Source organism: Piliocolobus tephrosceles, chromosome X, assembly GCF_002776525.5.
Source record: "Piliocolobus tephrosceles isolate RC106 chromosome X, ASM277652v3, whole genome shotgun sequence".
NCBI classification, from domain to species: domain Eukaryota; kingdom Metazoa; phylum Chordata; class Mammalia; order Primates; family Cercopithecidae; genus Piliocolobus; species Piliocolobus tephrosceles.
The window spans coordinates 65,730,992-65,751,678 of NC_045455.1; the positions used below are offsets into that span (position 1 = coordinate 65,730,992).

A 20,687-nucleotide genomic window follows, 5' to 3' on the forward strand; every position below is an offset into this window, starting at 1 on the left:
TACCATAGGGAAGGAATGGGTGATAACAATAAGTTGTGTCATGTATTCTTTAACAAAACCAAACTTTAAAAAAAATTTAATTGAATTGTTACAATGTATTTATTTTTAAATTATTTTAATGCTTTGTTTAGAGTTTGGTACTAGTAAATGTTCACTGAATTGTTGAAGATAGTTGGTGTTTTGCTGAAGTTATTTTAGATTAAAGGTAGGTGCTTTGATCTAGATTTGCTTATTAAGTTTTTTTTAGGCTTCAGTTAAAATGATTTCTAAGAAATACTCAATTTTTGCAATACTTATTTATTCTAGTATTTATTGTGCGCCTGGCACTGTTTTTGACATTTGGGATATGATGATAAAGGTGGCAAATTGGGTGCTTGCTCTTACCATCTGATGAAGAAAACATGTCGTTCATCAAACAGATATTCACTGTAAAGCATGTTTTATGTGTTCCAGTTGGGAAGGCAAAGGATGCTGTGGACCTCCTTTGAACCGGCGAACTCATAGTTGGAATTTGTACTTATTGTCTAATGAATTACAATCTAGTCTGAATATTAAGCAGTCATAGTGTTCTGCCATTTAAGAAAAAATAGGAAAACCTAGAAAAGAACAAATATTAGGAATTTTTTATTAATTTAAGTAATAATGGATATAATTTAACTTTTTATTCTTATCCCCCACTTATGATACATGCTTTCTTTGTCTTAATTTCTTTGCTATAGACGGGCAGCCAGATATATCAAGGCCTTTTGGATCTCAGCCTTGGCATAGCTGTCACAAACTCATATATGTCAGACCAAATCCTAAAACTGGGGTTCCTATAGGTCATTGGCCTGTTCCAGAGTCTTTTTGGCCAGATCAAAATTCGCCAACACTAGTAAGTACCACAGAGAATGTAACTATGTAACAGTAACCATTCAGCTGCCTTTCCTATTAGTTTTAAATTCTGTTGTGAAAGCTGTGATTAATTTATGGGGATTAGACAGATGTTCAAAGTGCTGTGATACCCTGTTACTTGCTTTAGTGTACTGTATTGTTTATTATGAAGTAATAGAAAAAAGAAAGGCATCTCCTTCCTTTAGAATCTAATACTATGCTCACGTTTTTTATTCTTGGCTTCTGGGTACAAAATTTCCTCTTTGAACTCTAAATGAGGATTTGTCTCTGGGACACAATTTAGGATTTAAATGAAGGTTTAGAAAATAATTTTAATAGTTTGCCTGCAATTTTTTAGGACTTAGTCTTAAATTCATATTGATGTGTATGGTTTTAGTTATATACAGTGTTGCAGATTGGAGGTTTAAGCTAGAACAGATTTTCCGATTTTGTTTACCTGAATTATTTTTAGGAACAATGAAGTTTGCTCAGTGATCATGGTGAATTATCAGTATTCATTATATAATTCTTAAAATAACAGGGTACATTTATACAGATTAATATCCATTTAGTTGTGTTAGTGTACTCTTTTCTTTCCATATTTTTTTTTTTCCAAGTATCTGAGGGCATTAAGGGATATTTTATGGGAGAGCATGGCAGTGGTTCTTCTTGATTTTACCCTTAGAAAATAAGAATTGTATTTCAGAGATCATTAAGCAGTCTTTAATAATGTTTCATACAACAAAACCTTTTTGAAACCTTTTGTACTTCAAACCTGTATCAGCTCTTCAGGATAATTTTTATTTTGAATTTATAAAGTGATATTTCCTTTATTCATTAGGGATTTAATAAAGTAGTGCATGAAGTTAAGGTTTTCTAAATTTCATTGAAGTATCTTCATACCTTCTCTTTTTTCTGATAGAACCATCATAGTTTTTTAGTCTGGCTTTATGGAGAAACTTTCAATTTCTTTGGTCATTTTACTTTCTCTTCTGGAGGTCTTTCAACTCTTACAGAATAGATACCTTATTTGTATGAAATATTGTCATGTTGGTTATTTATTCTATTGTATTTATTTAACACGTACAGGAGAACACACAGTACCTGAGTCTTAATGGAAAGAAATCCAAAACCAGTATCACAACCCTTATCTATTAATGCTGCTCTAGCAGTCTATCACAAATTCTTACAAGCCATAGAGGGGTGGGTAGGACTTCAATTGGAGAAGGAAATAGTATGAGAAAAAAATATGGAAGTGAAAAAGAACAAGGTATGTTTAGAGAGTAACAAGTAGCTCAGTGTGGGTGGATCATAACATGTATATAGGATATTGAGAGTACTATTAAACTAACCAAATTGCTTATGACTTTAAATGCAAGGTTAAGGAATATTAGCTTCTTAAGAGTGGAATTCAAAGAACAGTTGAAGATGTTTTTAACAGACATCTTTAGAAAAATTGATTTGGTAGTGGTTATATGCAGAAAAATTAGAAAGGGGGAGATGAGCTGAAAGGCAGGTAGGTTACCTAGAGGGCTATTGATATGGTTCACGTAAGAGATTTTAAGTGGTTGAATTATGATGATGGAAGAGAGAATAATAAATAATATTGGAAAGAACTGGCAAACTTTAGTAACTGAAGGATATTAGGGGAAGTGAAATTTTTATAAATTATAATATTGAAGAAATATTACTATGAAGTTCAGTGTAATTTACAAGATGTGAATTTGAATCACGGCACTACTAGTTACTAACTAGTGCCTTTGGTTATCTTTTGTAAGCTTCAATTTCCCATCTGTTAAGTGGCTTATAGCTCCATCTCATTGGGTTGTTTTGGGAATTAAACAAAATCATATATGCAAAATTTTCTTTGCCAAGTTCTAGAGGATCTTTCCTTCCACTTTCCGTCTTGGATCTCAGTACTTTTATTCACAGAATAAGTGTGTTTCATGGACTGATTGAATAAACTGTTTATCAGGTGCATGCTAGGCACAGGAGCACAAGATGAGTAAAACATAGTGCTTCCCCTCTTGAACATTACGCGTCTATGAGCAGATCAGACACGTACACATCATAGAGTACTGTGTGCCAACTGTCATGGAGGGGTGGGGCAGAGCCAGAGGAGGTGGGCCTGACAGCCTGGTGTGTTTTTGGAGTACAGAGTGGGAAGGGGTATGAGGGAAGAAGTCTTTTAGAGGTTGTTACATGCCAACTCATTCTTCTAAACTTTGTTTGCAATACACAAGGGAGAAAATAAGTACTTGGCATGGCAGAAGCATGGAGTCTGTATGGCGTGGTGTGGGAAGGCAGGGACCAGATCATTGAAGATCTTTGTATGTAATATTGAGAGTCTAGACACTATTTTTAGGTGTTTGGCTGTTACTTTTACTGAATAATTTTAGATAGGGAAATTATATGATCCTATTTATATTTCACTGCCATAGGATCAGAGGGGGGCTGATTAGAGACTAAACAAAGCAAAAAGCAGTTGTACTAGTCTAATCTGAGAAATGATGAAGGCCCAAATTAAAGGGGTAAGAAATAGAAGATACATTTCTAGAGAGATGAGAGTTTAGTGTTAACAGAAGGCAGCAACTAGGACTAACTACCTACCATGATTATGTGTTCGGTAAGTGCCTTAGAATTTATGTTATCGGTTTATCCAGGTCTTTGTGACAGTTAAATATGGAGGATGAGGGGAAGATATCAAGAATAACGACTAGGTTTTTAGAACAGGTTTTGCAGCTTGGGGGAGAGATAACAAATTGTACATATTGTGTCTGAGGGACCTGTGAAAGATTCAGGTTATGTCCAGTAGATAGTTAGATACAGCAGAGAAATGAGAGCCATCTGACCCCAACACAGTAGATTTGTGAACCACCAGGGTATAAGCAGTAACTGAGGCCAATAGCTATGAAATTTAAAATTACTTCCTCATAGCTCATTTTGTTCACAAAATCTCACAATTGGTGGGATTTTTAGAAAGAGGACTATTAAGAGGTAGATGGGGGGTAATGTGCCTTTTTAAAAAAAGTATTTCTTTTTTATACCTCTAGAACAGGGTGTATATCCTATAGAGTTTACCAAAATAATTGCTGGAATAGGGAAGGAAGCATTAGAAATTTTATTTATGGTTGTTTTTCTCCTATTTTAATACCATGTTGGCATATATTTTGTTATGGACATCTACATTTATAATTTAAATAATTAGAAATGTATAGTATATTCAAAAACCGATCAAGATCTATGATTACGTTGGAAGTCACTACTCTCTATAAGTAAATTGCTGCAAATGAAGACTTGTGACAGTTTCCATATACATTTCTCATTTTTTGGATGTAAAAATTAATGAATACTCAATTACTAAATTTTGCATAAGACCTAAAACTATTTTCATTTCTACAGATTTTCAAGTGTTTGTCTTTTTCTTTTGAATATTACATAACTTTAGCATTACATTTTCAAGTGTTTTCTTTCAGCTTAATGTTGCTTTTAACAGTAAATCAAACTCTTATTAGCAAGATGGAGGAACTGAGTAAATTTTGATAATGAGGGATACTTAGTTTTGTTTCTGGAATTTCATGTAAATAGTAATTACAAGACTTTCCCCTTTAGCCACCTCGTACATCTCATCCTGTAGTGAAGTTTTCCTGTACAGACTGTGAACCAATGGTTATTGATAAACTTCCTTTTGACAAATATGAGTTGGAACCTTCACCACTGACGCAATTTATCCTGGAAAGGAAATCTCCTCAAACGTGTTGGCAGGTGAGCTGAACAACTTATAGTGACCCCAAAATTTAAATGAGGTGTTTCTTAAAAAGCTGAATTGAATCAGTAGTTTATATAACATTCTTTAAAGGTTATTAAAGTTTTAATTGCTCCTTTTTAACAGGTGTATGTGAGCAATAGTGCAAAATATAGTGAACTTGGTCATCCTTTTGGTTACTTGAAAGCCAGTACAGCACTGAACTGTGTCAACTTATTTGTGATGCCTTACAATTATCCAGTCCTTCTTCCCCTCTTAGGTAAGTCATTCTTGTCACATTCTCCTTGGCTTAGCATGTAAAAGTTCTCCTAAAGAGCATTTCTTTATAGATTTTCTTGTCTTTTGGAAATCAATGAAAATATTTCGAATATTCTAAAATATTGAACATCTTGAAGAAAAGATAACAAACTGTGTTTATAGTAAATTAAAAGATGATACTGAAATACTTCTTAGTCTGCAATTTAATGAAGGTTTTTTTTTTTTTTTTTTTTTTAGTTTTTTTGGGGACAGAGTCTTGCTCTGTCGCCCAGGCTGGAGTGCAGTGGCGTATTCTTGGCTCGCTGCAACCTCTGTCTCCCAGGTTCAAGCGATTCTCCTGCCTCTGCCTCCCTCCCAACTAGCTGGGACTACAGGCATATACCACCATGCCCAGCTAAGTTTTTTCTTTTTAGTAGAGGCAGGGTTTCACCATGTTGACCAGGCTGGTCTTGAACTCCTGACGTCAGGTGATCTGCCCGCCTTGGCCTCCCAAAGTTCTGGGATTACAGACATGGGCCACTGTGCCCGGCCAAAGGTATTACATTTTAAATTTTTTAATTAAATATTCTAACTTTTCTGCAAGTTAGATTTCTAACAGTTAGAATTGGTAATGTAGGCTTTTCGTTTGAAATGAGACATTTTGTAGAAGCATAGTATAGTTAACAAGATCTAAGTGCATTTTCTAAGAATTTATCTATACTTTAATTTTCATTTGGCAAATATTTTTTAAATAAAGGAGTTTGTTCCAAAATAATATGATAAAAGCCTAAAGTTAGTTTCTAGGTACCATCTAGCTATCATTTTTGAGGAGTGCTGTTGGAGAAAACTTATGCTCCATGAAATCACTTTCAATTTAAAAGTTATAGTCAAAATATTAGTAGATATATTTTATAGAAAACATTATGCATGCTTTGTTTCTGTCTTCAAATCTGCTTTGTGTCTAGGTCTAGGGAGAGCATAGATTTTCCTTGTGTATTTTCTATTTCTAACTTAATTCCTACATGTACTTTTAGACCATAATTGGCATCTTTTCATTTTATAGAAAATGACAAAACCATAAATCTTACTGCCTTTCATGTTAAAAAAATGTCTGATATTACTCTCTCAAAAATAACAAGGCAGACTTTAAAAAGGAAGCGTCTTTGACTTGACTTCTATGTGTGAAAATAATGAGTAGTGATAGTTTGTTCACATTATACGTTTCTAGATGACTTGTTTAAAGTGCATAAAGCAAAACCAACATTGAAGTGGAGACAGTCATTTGAAAGTTATTTGAAGACAATGCCTCCCTACTATCTCGGGGTAAGAATATTATTTAAAAGAACTTGTTGGCCTGGCGCAGTGGCTCACGCCTGTAATCTCAGCACTTTGGGAGGCCGAGGCGGGCGGATCTTGAGGTCAGGAGATCAAGACCAGCCTGGCTAACATGGTGAAACCCGTCTCTACTAAAAACACAAAAATTAGCTGGGCGTGGTGGCGGGCGCCTGTAATCCCAGCTACTCGGGAGGCTGAGGCAGGAGAATCGCTTGAAACCGGAAGGCAGAGGTTGCAATGAGCCAAGATTGTGCCACTGCACTCCAGCCTGGGCAACAAGAGCGAAACTCCATCTCCAAAAAAAAAAAAGAACTTGTTAATTATATTATGCTTATGGTTTATTGTGGGTATTGTAAACTTTTATTTATTGCTTTTGTAGATTAAATGACATGAAAATTGAGTATACAAATGACCACTATAGATGTAAACGTAAAGAGAGGATTCAGTGATTTGCAGAGTAGTGATAATGATCATGATCACGAGAACATTTATGTACTGCTTACTCAGGCCAGGTACTGTCCTAAGCAACATCATTAATTTATACAGTTACCCTATGAGGTAGAAATGATTATTGGTTCTGTTACACAGATGAGGAAACTAAAGCATTAAAAATTAAATAATTTGCACAAGGCTACATAGCTAATATGTGAGGGGATGAGGGGCCTGAAGTTCAGTCTGGCTTAGATTTAGGCTTTTAACCTCAAGTGTTGTACTACCTTTTTAAATTACAGTTTTATGATTATAGTTGTCTCTCAGTATCTGTGAAGGATTGGCTCCAGGATCACCTATGGACACCAAAAGTCACAGATGCTCAAGTCCCTCATATAAAATGGCATAGTATTTGCATATAACCTACATACATTCTCTTGTATACTTTAAACCATTTCTAGGTTACTTAATATGTATGTACTTATTATACTGTATTGATTAAGGAATAATGTCAAGGAAAAAAGAGTCTGTATATGTTCAGTACAGATGCAACGATCCTTTTTTTTTTTCCTAACGTTTTCAGTCTGTGGTTGGTTGAATTCACAGAATACGGAATCCACAGATATGTAGGGCCTACTATATTTCTTTTTAAGGGTGCACAATAGTTTTTGTTGTATTATTTCCCAAATCTCTAGAAACACCTTGTAAGGTGGATAAGTGTATATTCTCATAGAACCATATGCTTTAGAGGAGTTCATTACTTCAAAACTAGTGTATCATAGTAGGTAAAACCAATAACATACATTTTATTAAATTCATGATTTAGTTTGTGAAAGGTAACTTTTTAACAAAAGTACTTAAAATCACTTATGTATTACTTCTGTTTTTGATGCAGGAATATTATAGCATTTGGCTATAAATAATCTTTCTAAATCATCCCTAATATAATTAGGAGATTAATTTCTTGAGCTTTGAAAATCATGACATTTTATAGTTCTAAGAGATAAGTTGTATTGAATGTGTCTAGCACACAGTGCCTGGCAAGTAGAAGGGCAAAAAAGAACAAACACTTTGAATAGGAACTGTTACATATATTGACTCATTTATGTTTCATAGCAACCCTGAGGATTTAGCCAAGCCAGATAGGTGTTAAATATCAGGGCTGGGATTTGATTTCAGTTTGACACCAGTGCTTATAGACTCTAATGTGTCAATGGTTATCATCCTTTTTCTGGCTCTATCCCATTCACATATGCTAGACACTCTTGGTAGTGATTTTTTTGTCATGCAAAGTAGTTCTCAGTCTCTCCTTGCAATTGAAAGGTTTTTTAACTTTCAGTTACCACATCCATAATAAATATTAGATTGTTTTTTCCTCCTGCTTATGTTTCCTTCAGAGCTTGTTTTTTTCAGCTCAGCATATTATAATAATAGTAATGATTAATACTTTGTACCCAATGGTTTTATAAAATGCTTTATGTGTATTAACTCATTTAATCCCATGACAACCCTGTAAGGGGTAGGTATTGTTATTTTCCTCATTTTACAAATGAGAAACTAAGCCACAGAGAGCTTATTTATAATCTAACCTAGAATCATGTAACTAGTGAGTGGTTGAGCAGCTAATTACTCAAAGTAGAAATCTTGCATTTTCCTTGAGTGTTTTTCACTTACTACCCAGAGCTACCTCTATAATGTGTCTTCTGTCCATTTCTTCCAGTATCTCCTAGTATCTCCCAGTGGTACCAAGGAAGTCCAGTATTTTATCCTTCTTGTCTTGGGGAGTTATTGTGGCCTCTAAATCCTTTTTAACTACTTCAGATGGCCTTTCATCCCACTGACAAACATTTTACTGAAACATAAATATGATTGTGTTACTTCCTTATTGAGGAGAAGAAGGGGAAATAATTTTTTGGAGAAAATTTTAAGACAGACTATACATGGAACCATAAGTTTTAAATAAGCTTAATATTGAATGATGTTTTCTTTTTTCCTATAGCCCTTGAAGAAAGCTGTTAGGATGATGGGAGCACCTAACCTAATAGCAGACAGTATGGAATATGGACTTAGTTACAGTGTCATTTCATACCTCAAAAAACTGAGTCAACAGGTAATATCAAGAAATAGAGTGAGCCATTAAGTATTTTGAATGGTTTGGGCTAAGATAATTAAACAGGTTAAAGCTGGTTTTTGATGGTTCTAATGGAATTCCATTGTATTAATATATTACATTTTAGAGCCATATATTACATAATTCTGTCTCACGCCCATGGTGTCCTATGGTTTGAAATGTTAATTTGAAAATTGTATAATAGGCTGGGCATGGTGACTCACGCCTGTAATCCCAGCACTTTGGGAGGCCAGGGCAGGCGGATCATGAGGTCAGGAGATCGAGACTATCCTGGCTAACACGGTGAAACCTCCGTCTCTACTAAAAATCCAAAAAATTAGCCGAACGTGGTGGTGGGCGCCTGTAGTCCCAGCTACTCAGGAGGCTGAGGCAGAAGAATGGCGTGAACCCGGGAGGTGGAGCTTGCAGTGAGCCAAGATTGTGCCACTGCACTCCAGCCTGGGCGACAGAGCGAGACTCTATCTCAAAAGAAAAAGAAAAAAGAAAATGGTATAATAATTCCTAATTTATGAAAATGGCTTCGTGAGTGTGGTCCTAGACTTCCTATATGTGAACATTATTTATCTTTTGAGAAATTTAGATTAGAAAGTCATTTTTCCTTAAGAGAAAAAAAAAAAAAACTTCTTTATGTTTTGAAACCTGCAGATTTTTCTTTCAGAATGGGAGTTTCTTTGAAATGTTTGTAGAAAACACTGAATTTTGTCATTGTCATTCTGGCCATAAATCACATTAATAAATGCTATAGTAGTCAAGCAGTATATAGTTTAACTGACTGAAATTGTTAATGTCCTATGAAATACTTTATTTTTCCAGTACTTCTGACTCGCTACCTTAACTACAAATCAAAAGGCAGTTTGGGAGGAGTCAAAACATTGCTTCTTGCTTTCCAGGGAAGAACTGCATAATTATTTGCCATATTGGTGTGCTAATAAAAATGTCTTATGTAATGATGATTTTTAAAAAATAATCTTCTATTACCCCTGAATTGAAAATACACATTTCATTTTGTGTGCATTTACATTTCATGGCTTAAGTATAATGGGTGTTAATAAATAAAATAATAAGTTGAAAGTGTGTTTGTCCTGTTCCAAAAGTTTAAGAGTTGTAATGATTTAAAATCATAAGACGTTGTTGTTTAAACTATGTTTAATTTACCCAATACTTGACATAAACTATGCTACTTGAGTTTTTAACCTCTTATATACCTAAAAAATATATATTTAATTTATAGAAGATCATAACCATTAGTATCTGATTTATTAATTTAGATTTTATCAAGATAATTCTTATTTTTACTTTAGGCCAAAATAGAATCTGATCGAGTCATTGGATCTGTAGGCAAAAAAGTAGTACAGGAAACTGGAATAAAAGTCCGGAGTCGATCACATGGTTTATCAATGGCGTATAGGAAAGATTTTCAACAACTTCTCCAGGGAATTTCAGAGGATGTCCCTCACAGACTGCTAGACCTTAATATGAAGGAATACACTGGATTCCAAGTTGCTTTGCTGAATAAGGTAATAATCATATGAATTTAGTACTACTCTAGTTCTGTTCCGTTCTGTTACTGGATAAATCACATTTTCTGCTAATTCGGACATTCATTTTATCCAGACTTTAAAGAGTACTTCTGTATCCTTGCAGAATAATGATCATTATACTATCACCACTAGAATTAAAACAATGTACATGGTGTGTGAATGAATGGATAGATTGATGAAGAGTAAACTAACTTGTTTATTTTATAGATGAGAAAACAGAGGTTTAGAAATTGCTTTAAGTTGCAATAGTGGATGGTAGAATTCACTATAGTTTTGTACTTAAACTAATGACCCTATTAGGCCCACACCATGATCCAAAAATGCTTTGTGAGTACTCATGGTTACAGATATCTTTATCCCAGCAGCCTTTTTGTAGAAATAGGCAAGCTGATTCTAAAATTTATATGGAAATGTAAAGGTCCTAGAATAGCTAAAACAATTTTAGAAGAATAAAGTTGGAAGACTTATATCATCTGATTTTAAAACTTACTGTAAAACTTACTACAGTGATCCATGCATTGTGGTACTATCATAAGGATAAACATAGAGATTAGTGGAACAGAATTGAGTCTAGATGTAGGCCCTCACACACACAGTAAATTCTTAACAAAAATAGAAAAATAAGTTAGTGGATAAGAAGACAGTCTTTTAAACAAATGGAACAATTGGATATCCATATGCACAATAATGAATTTGACCATTACCTCATATTATTTGAAGTGGTCATGATCTTAAATGTAAGAACTAAAACTATAAACTTCCAGAAGAAAACATAGGAAAAAATCTTCATGATGTTGACTTAGCAAAGATTTCTAAAAGCACATACCAAAAATGTTGATAAATTGAATTTCATTAAAATAAAAAAACTTTGCTCTTTAAAAGAAACATGAAAAATGAAGAGGCAAGCTACAGCTTGGGAGAAAAGCACATATCAAATAAAAGACTTGTATCAAAATATATAAAGAACTCATAACTCAAAAAGACAAACATGGGCAAAATACTTGAACAGACATTTCACCAAAGAAAATATGCAAATACAAATAAGAACATGAAGTAATGCTCAGCCTTATCAGCCATTAAGGAAATGCAAATTAAAACCATAACGAGATACTACTTCATAACTGCTAGAGTGACTAAAATTTAACAGACAAAAAATACAGGTATTGATGAGAATGTGGAGCAACCCTCCTAACATTACTGATAGAAAATAGTTGGTATTTCCTTAAGAAGGTAAACATAAATTTGCTGTACAATCAGTCATCTACTTGTAGGCTTAGTATGCCAATTCATAGCAGCATTTTTCATAATAGCCAAAAACTTGAAACAGCCCAAGTGCCCATCAACTGGTGAATAGATAAAGAAGATGTGGTGTGTCCATATAATAGACTACTTGGAATAAAAAGGAACAAACTACTGATACACGAATAATGTCAATGAATCTCAAAAACATCATGCTAGTTGAAAGAAGCCAAGTACAAAAGATTGGACACTGCAAAATTCCATTTACAAAATGGAACATAGAAAGAAAGCAAATCATGTGGTTGCCTGGGGATAAGGAATAGTGATTGACTGCAAGTGGGTACAAGGAACTTTTGGGGATGGTAGAAATGGATTATGGTGATGGTTTCACAACTACGAATTTACTAATACACATCAAACTATATACTTAAAATAGGTGATTTTATGGTACATAAATCACACATCAAAACTGTTTTTTAAAAAAACTTCGGTTTTTAAAATTTGGAAATTGGTTTTTACTTAAATGAGTTTACTTCTTTTATCCAGAATATATAATAAAATCTTTAGAGTTAGATGGTGAATTGAGATTGTTTGGTTGATCTCACTACCAAATATTCATCTTTTGGCCCTGAACCAGTACATTAAGATTATATGTCTTTATTTTATTTTTTTAAGCTAACTAGTTTATATATCTTACTTCCAAACCTATGCTGCAGGTTAGAGATTTTAGTCTCTTTTAATTCTGTGTTTGACAATAAATTTGTCCTCAAATGTTGTTTAATAGGATTTGAAGCCACAGACATTTAGAAATGCTTATGACATACCAAGACGAAATCTTTTGGATCACTTAACAAGAATGAGATCTAATCTTTTGAAGAGCACTCGCAGATTTCTTAAAGGACAGGATGAAGGTTAGATCATAGTTTAATACTGGTATTTTTAATGTTTTTTTTCTTTATAGTCTGAAAAAGCATAGCATGGTGATGTAAATTTCAAAGAATTATTATAGTAGTATAACATTCTTATTGTAAGTTCAAATGAAGTAAAAGGTGAATCATCCCTGATTCTCTACCTTTCTTCCTACCATCACTGTTGCCCCAAATTCTCTTCCCTAGAGGTAACAACCTTTCTTAACAGTTTCCTTTTATAGCTTTTCTCATGCATTTATGCGCGCATGCACACACACACGCCCGCACCACTTATCAAACTGTATACTTAAAATAAGTGATTTTTCTTATCTCAGTCATTTTCTTGAGATATACCAGTATCTGATGGTTTAACTCTAGATGGCCAGTTTCATGACATGTTCTGATAATTCCTTCACCTTTATCCATGGCACCTACTATAAATCAAGTCAGATGAGACTTTAAACCTTTGCCACCTCTGATTTAAGCGTTCTAACAATAATTTTATATAAAAAGGGTTAGCTATGTGGCTTCTCTTTTCCATACTGTACTTCCGTTTTCTACAAATTCTACTATAATAAAATTCTGCTTATTTGGAATAGCATAGAAGAGAAGAGATACACCTTTCACGGTAAGATCACACATACTTTTTTCTTTTTTTTTTTTTGAGTCAGAGCCTTGCTCTGTTGCCCAGGCTGGAGTGCAGTGGTGTGATCTCGGCTCACTGCAACCTCAGCCTCCTGGTTTCAAGTGATTCTCCTCCTTAGCCTCCCTAATAACTGGGATTACAGGCACGTGCCACCATGCCCTGCTAATTTTTGAATTTTTAGTAGAGATAGGGTTTTGCCATGTTGGCCAGGCTGGTGGTCTCAAACTCCTAACCTCAAGTGATCCGCCTGCCTCAGCCTCCCGAAGTGTTTGGATTACAGGCATGAGCCACTGCGCCCGGCCACACATACTTTCTGTGTACTGAAATTAATGGCAATTTTTGTTTTGTTTAGATGATGAAATCAGTGTTTTAAATTTTATTTTAAAATATTTTGTCGCAGTGGTTATAATTGTACCAAACGAATTTAGAATATGTTGGTAAAGAAGACTGTCTAGAATAACACTAGGTAGCATTCATATATAAGGAAACATTATTTAAGAACTAATTGGAGTATAGTCTTAGTGAGATTAACTTTTGTTGCTGTTGTGTTCTTTTTGAAAGATCAAGTGCACAGTGTTCCTATAGCACAAATGGGGAACTACCAGGAATACCTCAAGCAAGTACCTTCTCCACTAAGAGAACTTGATCCTGATCAGCCGCGAAGGTTGCATACATTTGGCAACCCCTTCAAGCTGGATAAGAAGGTAATTTTGAAATGTTCTATTAGGTAATTTGTGGTAGGCATTGTCAGTTTTATAGTTCTTAATTTAACTAAAGTAAGCTGAAGCTATTTTCCTGGTAGAGCATCTAATAAATGTCAACATAATTAGAATATAGTTACTTTCATTGGAATTGACACTGGTTGTGCCATTTAAACATTGTTTGTAAATTCAAGAAAATTGTATTCTTTTTTGCTAAAGGGTATGATGATAGATGAAGCAGATGAATTTGTGGCTGGACCTCAAAATAAACATAAACGACCTGGAGAACCAAACATGCAAGGGATCCCTAAAAGACGTCGGTGTATGTCTCCACTACTAAGAGGCAGACAGCAGAATCCTGTTGTAAACAATCATATCGGGGGAAAAGGACCACCTGCACCTACAACTCAAGCACAGCCAGATCTTATTAAACCTCTTCCTCTTCATAAAAGTAAGAATTGTTTTTTTCTTAAACATTATTTGCTGCCTTTTGGTTCCTTTTCAAGGAAGAGATTTTTGTTATAGATTGTAGAAGGAAATTGATTAGTAGTACAATGAGTGAATGAATGTGTAGAGAAGATATTTGTTTAAATGAGCATATGATCATTTTTGTATGTCTTAATGAACAGTTGAACATTTCTTATATTTATGATGCTTTATTAGCTATAATGCGCTAACATCATTTGCAAATCTTTCAAAATAATACTTTTGAAAGGAGCATTATCACTATCCACAGAAAGATGGTTTTCCAATTTCAGTTGAAGTCAACTAATTATTAAATATGTATGCTATTTTGGATAATGCTGTGCTTTGAGGTATACCACTGAAGACAGGAGTGATCTCTGCCCTCATTTATAATCAGCAAGGAAGATCAGTCATTGAACAGATACTAGAAGTATGTTGAATGTTACAGAAAAGATGTCGAGTATATTGTGGAAGCATTTGGCAAGAGGATTTAAGTCAATGAAGTCAAGGCACTTTACTGAGGAAGTTAATGCTGAAGCCAAAAGCTGTGCATTTGCTTATACTAGAGCAATAGTATGTGCAGAGGCATAAAGAGAAAGACATTAAGGGAATTTAAAGAATTCCAGTTTAGCAAGGGTGTTGGGCATAAGGTAAGGTGAGGACTGAAAGACAGAAGCCAGATGATGGAAGGCCTTGGAAGCTGTTTTCAACTGTATTCTAAGGACAGTGAGAATCCACTGAAAGGTTTTAAAATGAAGGTGACCTAATCTGATTAGCATTTTATGAAGATCAGGTTGACTGTAATGTGTGTGGAATATTATCAGAGAGGAGCAAGAATGAATGTAGGGAAACCCTAATGAATTAATGGACTTATCACTTATAGATAGTGGTCATACTTACAGCATATTAACTGAAGAGAAACAAAATATTTTATGACTGCTGATGGAAGTATCCAATACTGCCTTTGAAGTTGTCTTACCAAAAAAGACCCAAAAACCAAGTTGAACATCAATGTAATCAAACCAATTTATAGGAAATACAGGGGACAGAGAAACATGTGGGATACAATTAGTAAAATCCAGATTGTAGAAAACTCTGTAGGACAAAGAATCTGTTGGGTTTTTTCCAGAAAAATACACAGTAAAAGAGGTACAGCAGGATTTTACAGATGCAAATGTAGTTTAAGAGATATATAAGCCAGTTGCAATGTATAGGCCTTAACTGTACTCAGAATCAAACAAAATCAAACTTTTCCACAAACAGAAAACATGTTGGAGAGTATGGACATGGACTGTGTATTTGATATTATTAAATAATTGTGCATGCACAGGAATCAGTTAGGAAACCCGGGGAACAGATGCTGGTGACTTGACAGTGGGGTTTGAAGAAGAATATGCGTTTGAGAAATACTTGGACACATCACTAAAGGACTTGGTTACTGGTTGGATGTTGGGACCAGAGCAGGGTGGGAGGAGTCAGGCATCTGTCTTGAGAGACACTGGGTGGGTGGAAGAATAAATAATAAATGAGTTTAGTTTAAAAGTGCATATTAGGTCATCAAGTGGAGATCCTAAGTTAGAAGATGAATATTGAGTTTGGGACTCAGGAGAAGAGGATTGGGCTAGAGGGGTAGTATGAGAGGCAGATTACTGCCCATTGCACTGAATAAAATCTCACCAAGGCAAACAGAAGAAAAAAAGCTCAGAACAGAACCTCGAAAGTGCCAAAGTTAAGATAAGAAAGCAGAAAAGGAGATTGAGAAGGAAGAATTTTGGAGATAGGAGAAAATAGGGAAGAATTTAATGTCATGGAAGCTAAAGGGCAAGATAATTGAGTGGGTAGTTGTCCCAAATACTTAAAAAACAAACCAAACAATAACAACAACAAAAACAGTTCAATCAAGAGAAATGGAAAAATTCTGTGGTCTTTGGTGATCTTAGCAAGAGCAATTTCTGTGGAGTAAAGGGGCAGAGCCTAATAAGGGGTTATGGGAGGAGTGAGAGGTGAGAAAATGGAAACAATCAGTATGAGTATAAACAGCTAGTTAAGTTTAGTTGTAAAAGGAAGATGAGAAGAGAGCATGGTACCTGGAAGAGTTCACAGGGTTTTGAAAATGGTGATTTTTCTTTGTATTTAAGATCAGAGACGCTTGAGCATGTTTCAGTGCTGGTGATGGAACCAGTAAATAGGGAGAAGTTGAAAATGAAAATGAGAAAAGGCATACTCAGCACAAAATTACTGGGGGAACACAAGAGGGAAAGGTCTAGAGCACAGAAGGAAGAATGCTCCCTCAGTTGAAGCAGAATGTGGGGGGAAGCGTGGTGAGGGTGTAATTTAGTTAAGAGGGAGGTAAAGGAAGTCTTAATCATGACTTTGCTTTTCTTTTGAGCTCTGTGAGGTAGAAGGTGAAGTATACTGCTGAGACAGAAGGGGATATTGGGAAAGTCAGGGGTTTGAAGAGAATGAGGGAGCTTAACAATCCCTGTGGGAGAGAGAAAAGGTTGTGATAAGATTGCTAGACAGTGCCTAGGACCCAAGTGGAGATGGTGATTGTGACCACTCTGTAGAGCTGGACCCTTTTTCTCCAGCAGTGCTCATGATTCCAAATGCAAGTCTGGGGCAAGCAGATAGAGTGAGTCAAGAGATGGGATTTTGCTTGGCAGATATTATGGGAAGACAGTAGAACAAGATAAATTAAGATATTAGTAAAAGTGATGTATCATCGGATATAAGCCTGATACAGAATTGGCTACTTAGAAGGGATATGGTTAATAGGAGAAAGAAAGTAGAGGAATTGCTAGAGTCAAAGTCTGGCTGAGTTAAGCAGCAGTAGCAGGAGTACTCTGAAGATGAGGGTTATACTCCTCCATCTCTGAATTTGTCTGGATGTGAAAGGCGAAGGTGTAAATGTAAGTTCTTTAGAGAGAAGCTGGGGAACGGGGAGGCCAGGTTCTTACCAGATGATCTGCTTAAACATTGAAGTCCACAGCACTTCTCAGACTTTTGAATATGCATGTGAATCACCTGGGAGTTCTAGTTAAACTACAGATTCTCATTTACTCAGTCTGAGGCAGATGAGCATTTCTAGCAAGCACTCTGTTGGTGTTGCTGCTGCTTGTCCACACACCACATTTCGAGTAGTAGTAAGGACCAAGAATGAAATGACAAGGGCTTCGGGGGTGGAATGTGCATGGCAGATGCACTTGATAGCAATAACTGAAGCATACCCTGAGACTGACCCTGCATGCAGACACACCTGCATGTGGTTGGGAGTTCTGAGTTAGGGAATAGGGTGGCTAACCCGAAGATCCATTCCCTATCTATGAAGAGCATCTGAGCCCCTAGTCCATTGTGAAGTGAATGCAGGCCTTTGTTTTGGGTTAAATGAAGGTTGCCAGGTGGAGGTTGTTGGGGGAAGAGTGCTAAGTGAAAATACGATATAAACTGCATACTTTTTGCAAGCAGTTGCCATTTTTCTGTCCAGCCTGCTGCCACTGGGCCATGCAGTTATCCTGTCCAGCCCACTGCCATTGGACTGTATGTAAGGTGGTTCTCCTGCCTAGCTTGCCACCACTGCGCTTGCTCCCCTTTTTGTAAGCCCCCAACAAAACCCCTTATCTTGTTTACTGGCTCTGGATCTCTTCTTTGCCTTCTTGAACTTGGTGCCATCCCCACTGGAGTTGATAGGGGCTCAGCACAACAGAAGGAAGGCTGTAACTGAGTGCAAGAGACAACAGTGTCTTATAGGCTTGTGCCCTGGAGGTTGGCATAAGATAGTGATAAGGAGAGACAGTGTGAGTGGCATGGTTGAATCTCACAAGAGTACAAGGGAGTAATTTTGCAATAGCACTAGGAAGTGACTGCATGTCCTTTTATGCCTATAGAGAGTGTGCAAGAGAAAGCAATTTCTACTTTTGGTCTGGAAAGGAGAGCAGTCTGCATACAGGAGAGCTGGGTTTCAGTTAAAGCATAAGTTGTAGAGAATATTCAGTAAAGGGGAGTTTGCAATTCATGGAATCGAATTTAGGAGAGAGTCAGGAATTTGAGGGATTTGTGGAAATTAGTGTATAGGGGAATATGAGTAAATTCAGTTAATAGTTTGGACAGGAAATGAGGACAGTAGAGATTAATTCAGCTGGTATCCTGGAGGTTGGTGAGCAATCAGAGAACTTAAAATTCAGCAGCTTTCTGTAGGGCACGCCTAATAATCTGGTGTTAAGAAGAAGGCTTGCGAGCTTTCAATTTTAGTAGTCTAATGAGCTGAAGTGGGCACCAGGTTGCTCTGCACTGGTGAATAAATGATGACTAGATTCTGTAGTTAGAAGGGTATACTGTAAAACATTACCTGTTTGGTGCTATGTTCCCTGCAGAATTTGGAACTTAAAGGCAGAAGTGTAAGTAGAAAGTAAAAACTACCCAGTATTTACTTTTACCTCTAAATGATACCAGATGTATAAGGCATATTGAGTTAGGGCTCTCTAAGGTAGAGATAGATGACCGTGATAACTTTGATCATAGATATTTCATTGAAGTATCAACCTACTTGTTTCAATAAAATTGCCATAGAATAAACCGGAAAACTAAAAACTACTTGAAATCGACTTTATTTTTTCCTCTAAGGGCAAAAATTGTAAATATTTTGTAAATACTGTGTATGTGTCACATTGAAATCTACTGTATCTTTGGCAGTGCTTAAGAACTATATCACATTATTTGTTAACTTGCATTAGTCAAGGAAATCAGTTTTGACTTGCTGTAATAATGTTCTTTTGTAGCTTTATTTACTGTATGCTTTGAGACTGGACCTCATAATTTTTCCCCCATATCTTTGTTTTTAGTTTCAGAGACCACTAATGATTCAATAATACATGATGTGGTTGAAAATCATGTTGCAGACCAACTTTCATCAGACATTACACCAAATGCTATGGATACTGAATTTTCAACATCTTCTCCAGCCGGTTTACTGGAACGGCCAACCAATCATACGGAGGCTCTTGGTCATGACCATTTAGGAACCAATGACCTCACTGTTGGTGGATTTTTAGAGAATCATGAGGAGCCAAGAGATAAAGAACAATGTGCTGAAGAGAACATACCAGCATCTTCACTCAACAAAGGAAAGAAATTGATGCATTGCAGAAGCCATGAAGAGGTCAATACCGAATTAAAAGCACAAATAATGAAAGAGATCCGAAAACCAGGAAGAAGTATGTATAATAAGAGACGAAGATCTGATTTCCTGTATGTTCTCAAAAAGCAAAAAAAAAAAAAAGGTCAAGTAACTGTAGTGAAAGAATAGATATGATTCTAGATCTGTCTTGAACATCTCAGTTAAGATTCTTTATTCATCTGACCAACACTGAATATCTTCTATTTCCAAGGTACTAGGTATGGTAGGCAGCAGGGACTAAGAGCAGAGCAACACTGTACAGATAAATTGCATATAGTTCCTACCATGACAGGAACCCATAATCTTGAATATTCTTCTGACCAACAATGGAATTTTAATATAGCAGCTAGCTCACAAACGATATACTGAAAATTAAATAACTTCATGTCTGTAAAGTTCTTGTCATAGTGCCTACCACTATGTTTAATAGTTAAACTATGATAGTGATATTATAGGATATGTTTAGGCCGAAAAACTAAAGTTACGAAAGCTGTCTGGTATATGAACACAAAAGAACTTCGTGGGGAAAAAGTTCAGTATTATTGGCATTCATTTAGAGGATGTTAACACATCACTTGCCCTGGGGTAGTACAGTGACCTGGGTGGTCCAGAAATGGGTACAAATCAGTCCTTGGAGTTTAGACGTTTATAGCCCTTGCAGAGTTTCATATGAAAACTTTAAACTGGAATAACACTCTTAACCTGTTTGGTTTTTACCCCCACTTCCCACTTACCCCCATGTTAGCTGTTAGAATTTTAAACTGTAAGGATGGAGTTTTGTAAAGGCCACTTGTTCTTATTTTTTAGTGATACTACCAAAAAGCTATTTACTCATCCTTTTAAGCTTTATGTTTGATAACTTAATAGGAACTTTTACTTACAAAGCAGGGTTTGATTAGTTGTTTTATCTTTGTTGCTGTGTACTTTTACATATATGTTAAAATATAAAATGAGTGGTGAAATTTTTATGTAGAATGTTTTTGTCTCAGTATATCTTAATATAATAAACTGTAAAAGAAGAATATTGAATAAGAATATAAATGAAAGGCACTTAATTTTTCTTTTTGCTTCTTTTGCTTTAAGAATATGAAAGAATCTTCACTTTACTGAAGCATGTGCAAGGCAGTTTACAAACAAGACTAATATTTTTACAAAATGTCATTAAAGAAGCATCAAGGTAAATAAATTACTGCATATAATGAAATGGTGATTAAATGAGTCCACAGTTTATATAGGCAGTATT

General features: G+C 35.5%; 1 protein-coding gene across 3 annotated transcripts in view; it reads left to right on the forward strand.

Moving 5' to 3' along the window:
* INTS6 (integrator complex subunit 6) overlaps positions 1-20,687 on the forward strand; it is a 136,551-nt gene that overhangs the window by 66,657 nt on the left and 49,207 nt on the right. For all 3 annotated transcript variants that reach the window (XR_002725430.3, XM_023187424.3, XM_023187423.2), the window contains exons 7-17: positions 720-874; positions 4,486-4,638; positions 4,766-4,898; positions 6,105-6,199; positions 8,640-8,750; positions 10,073-10,288; positions 12,336-12,462; positions 13,667-13,809; positions 14,026-14,257; positions 19,110-19,481; positions 20,528-20,621. Coding sequence is in view for 2 of the 3 variants with exons in the window: in XM_023187424.3 (XP_023043192.1) it covers positions 720-874; positions 4,486-4,638; positions 4,766-4,898; positions 6,105-6,199; positions 8,640-8,750; positions 10,073-10,288; positions 12,336-12,462; positions 13,667-13,809; positions 14,026-14,257; positions 19,110-19,481; positions 20,528-20,621 (1,831 nt within the window). In the remaining variant the exon portion in view is untranslated. The remainder of the gene's footprint in view (positions 1-719; positions 875-4,485; positions 4,639-4,765; positions 4,899-6,104; positions 6,200-8,639; positions 8,751-10,072; positions 10,289-12,335; positions 12,463-13,666; positions 13,810-14,025; positions 14,258-19,109; positions 19,482-20,527; positions 20,622-20,687) is intronic.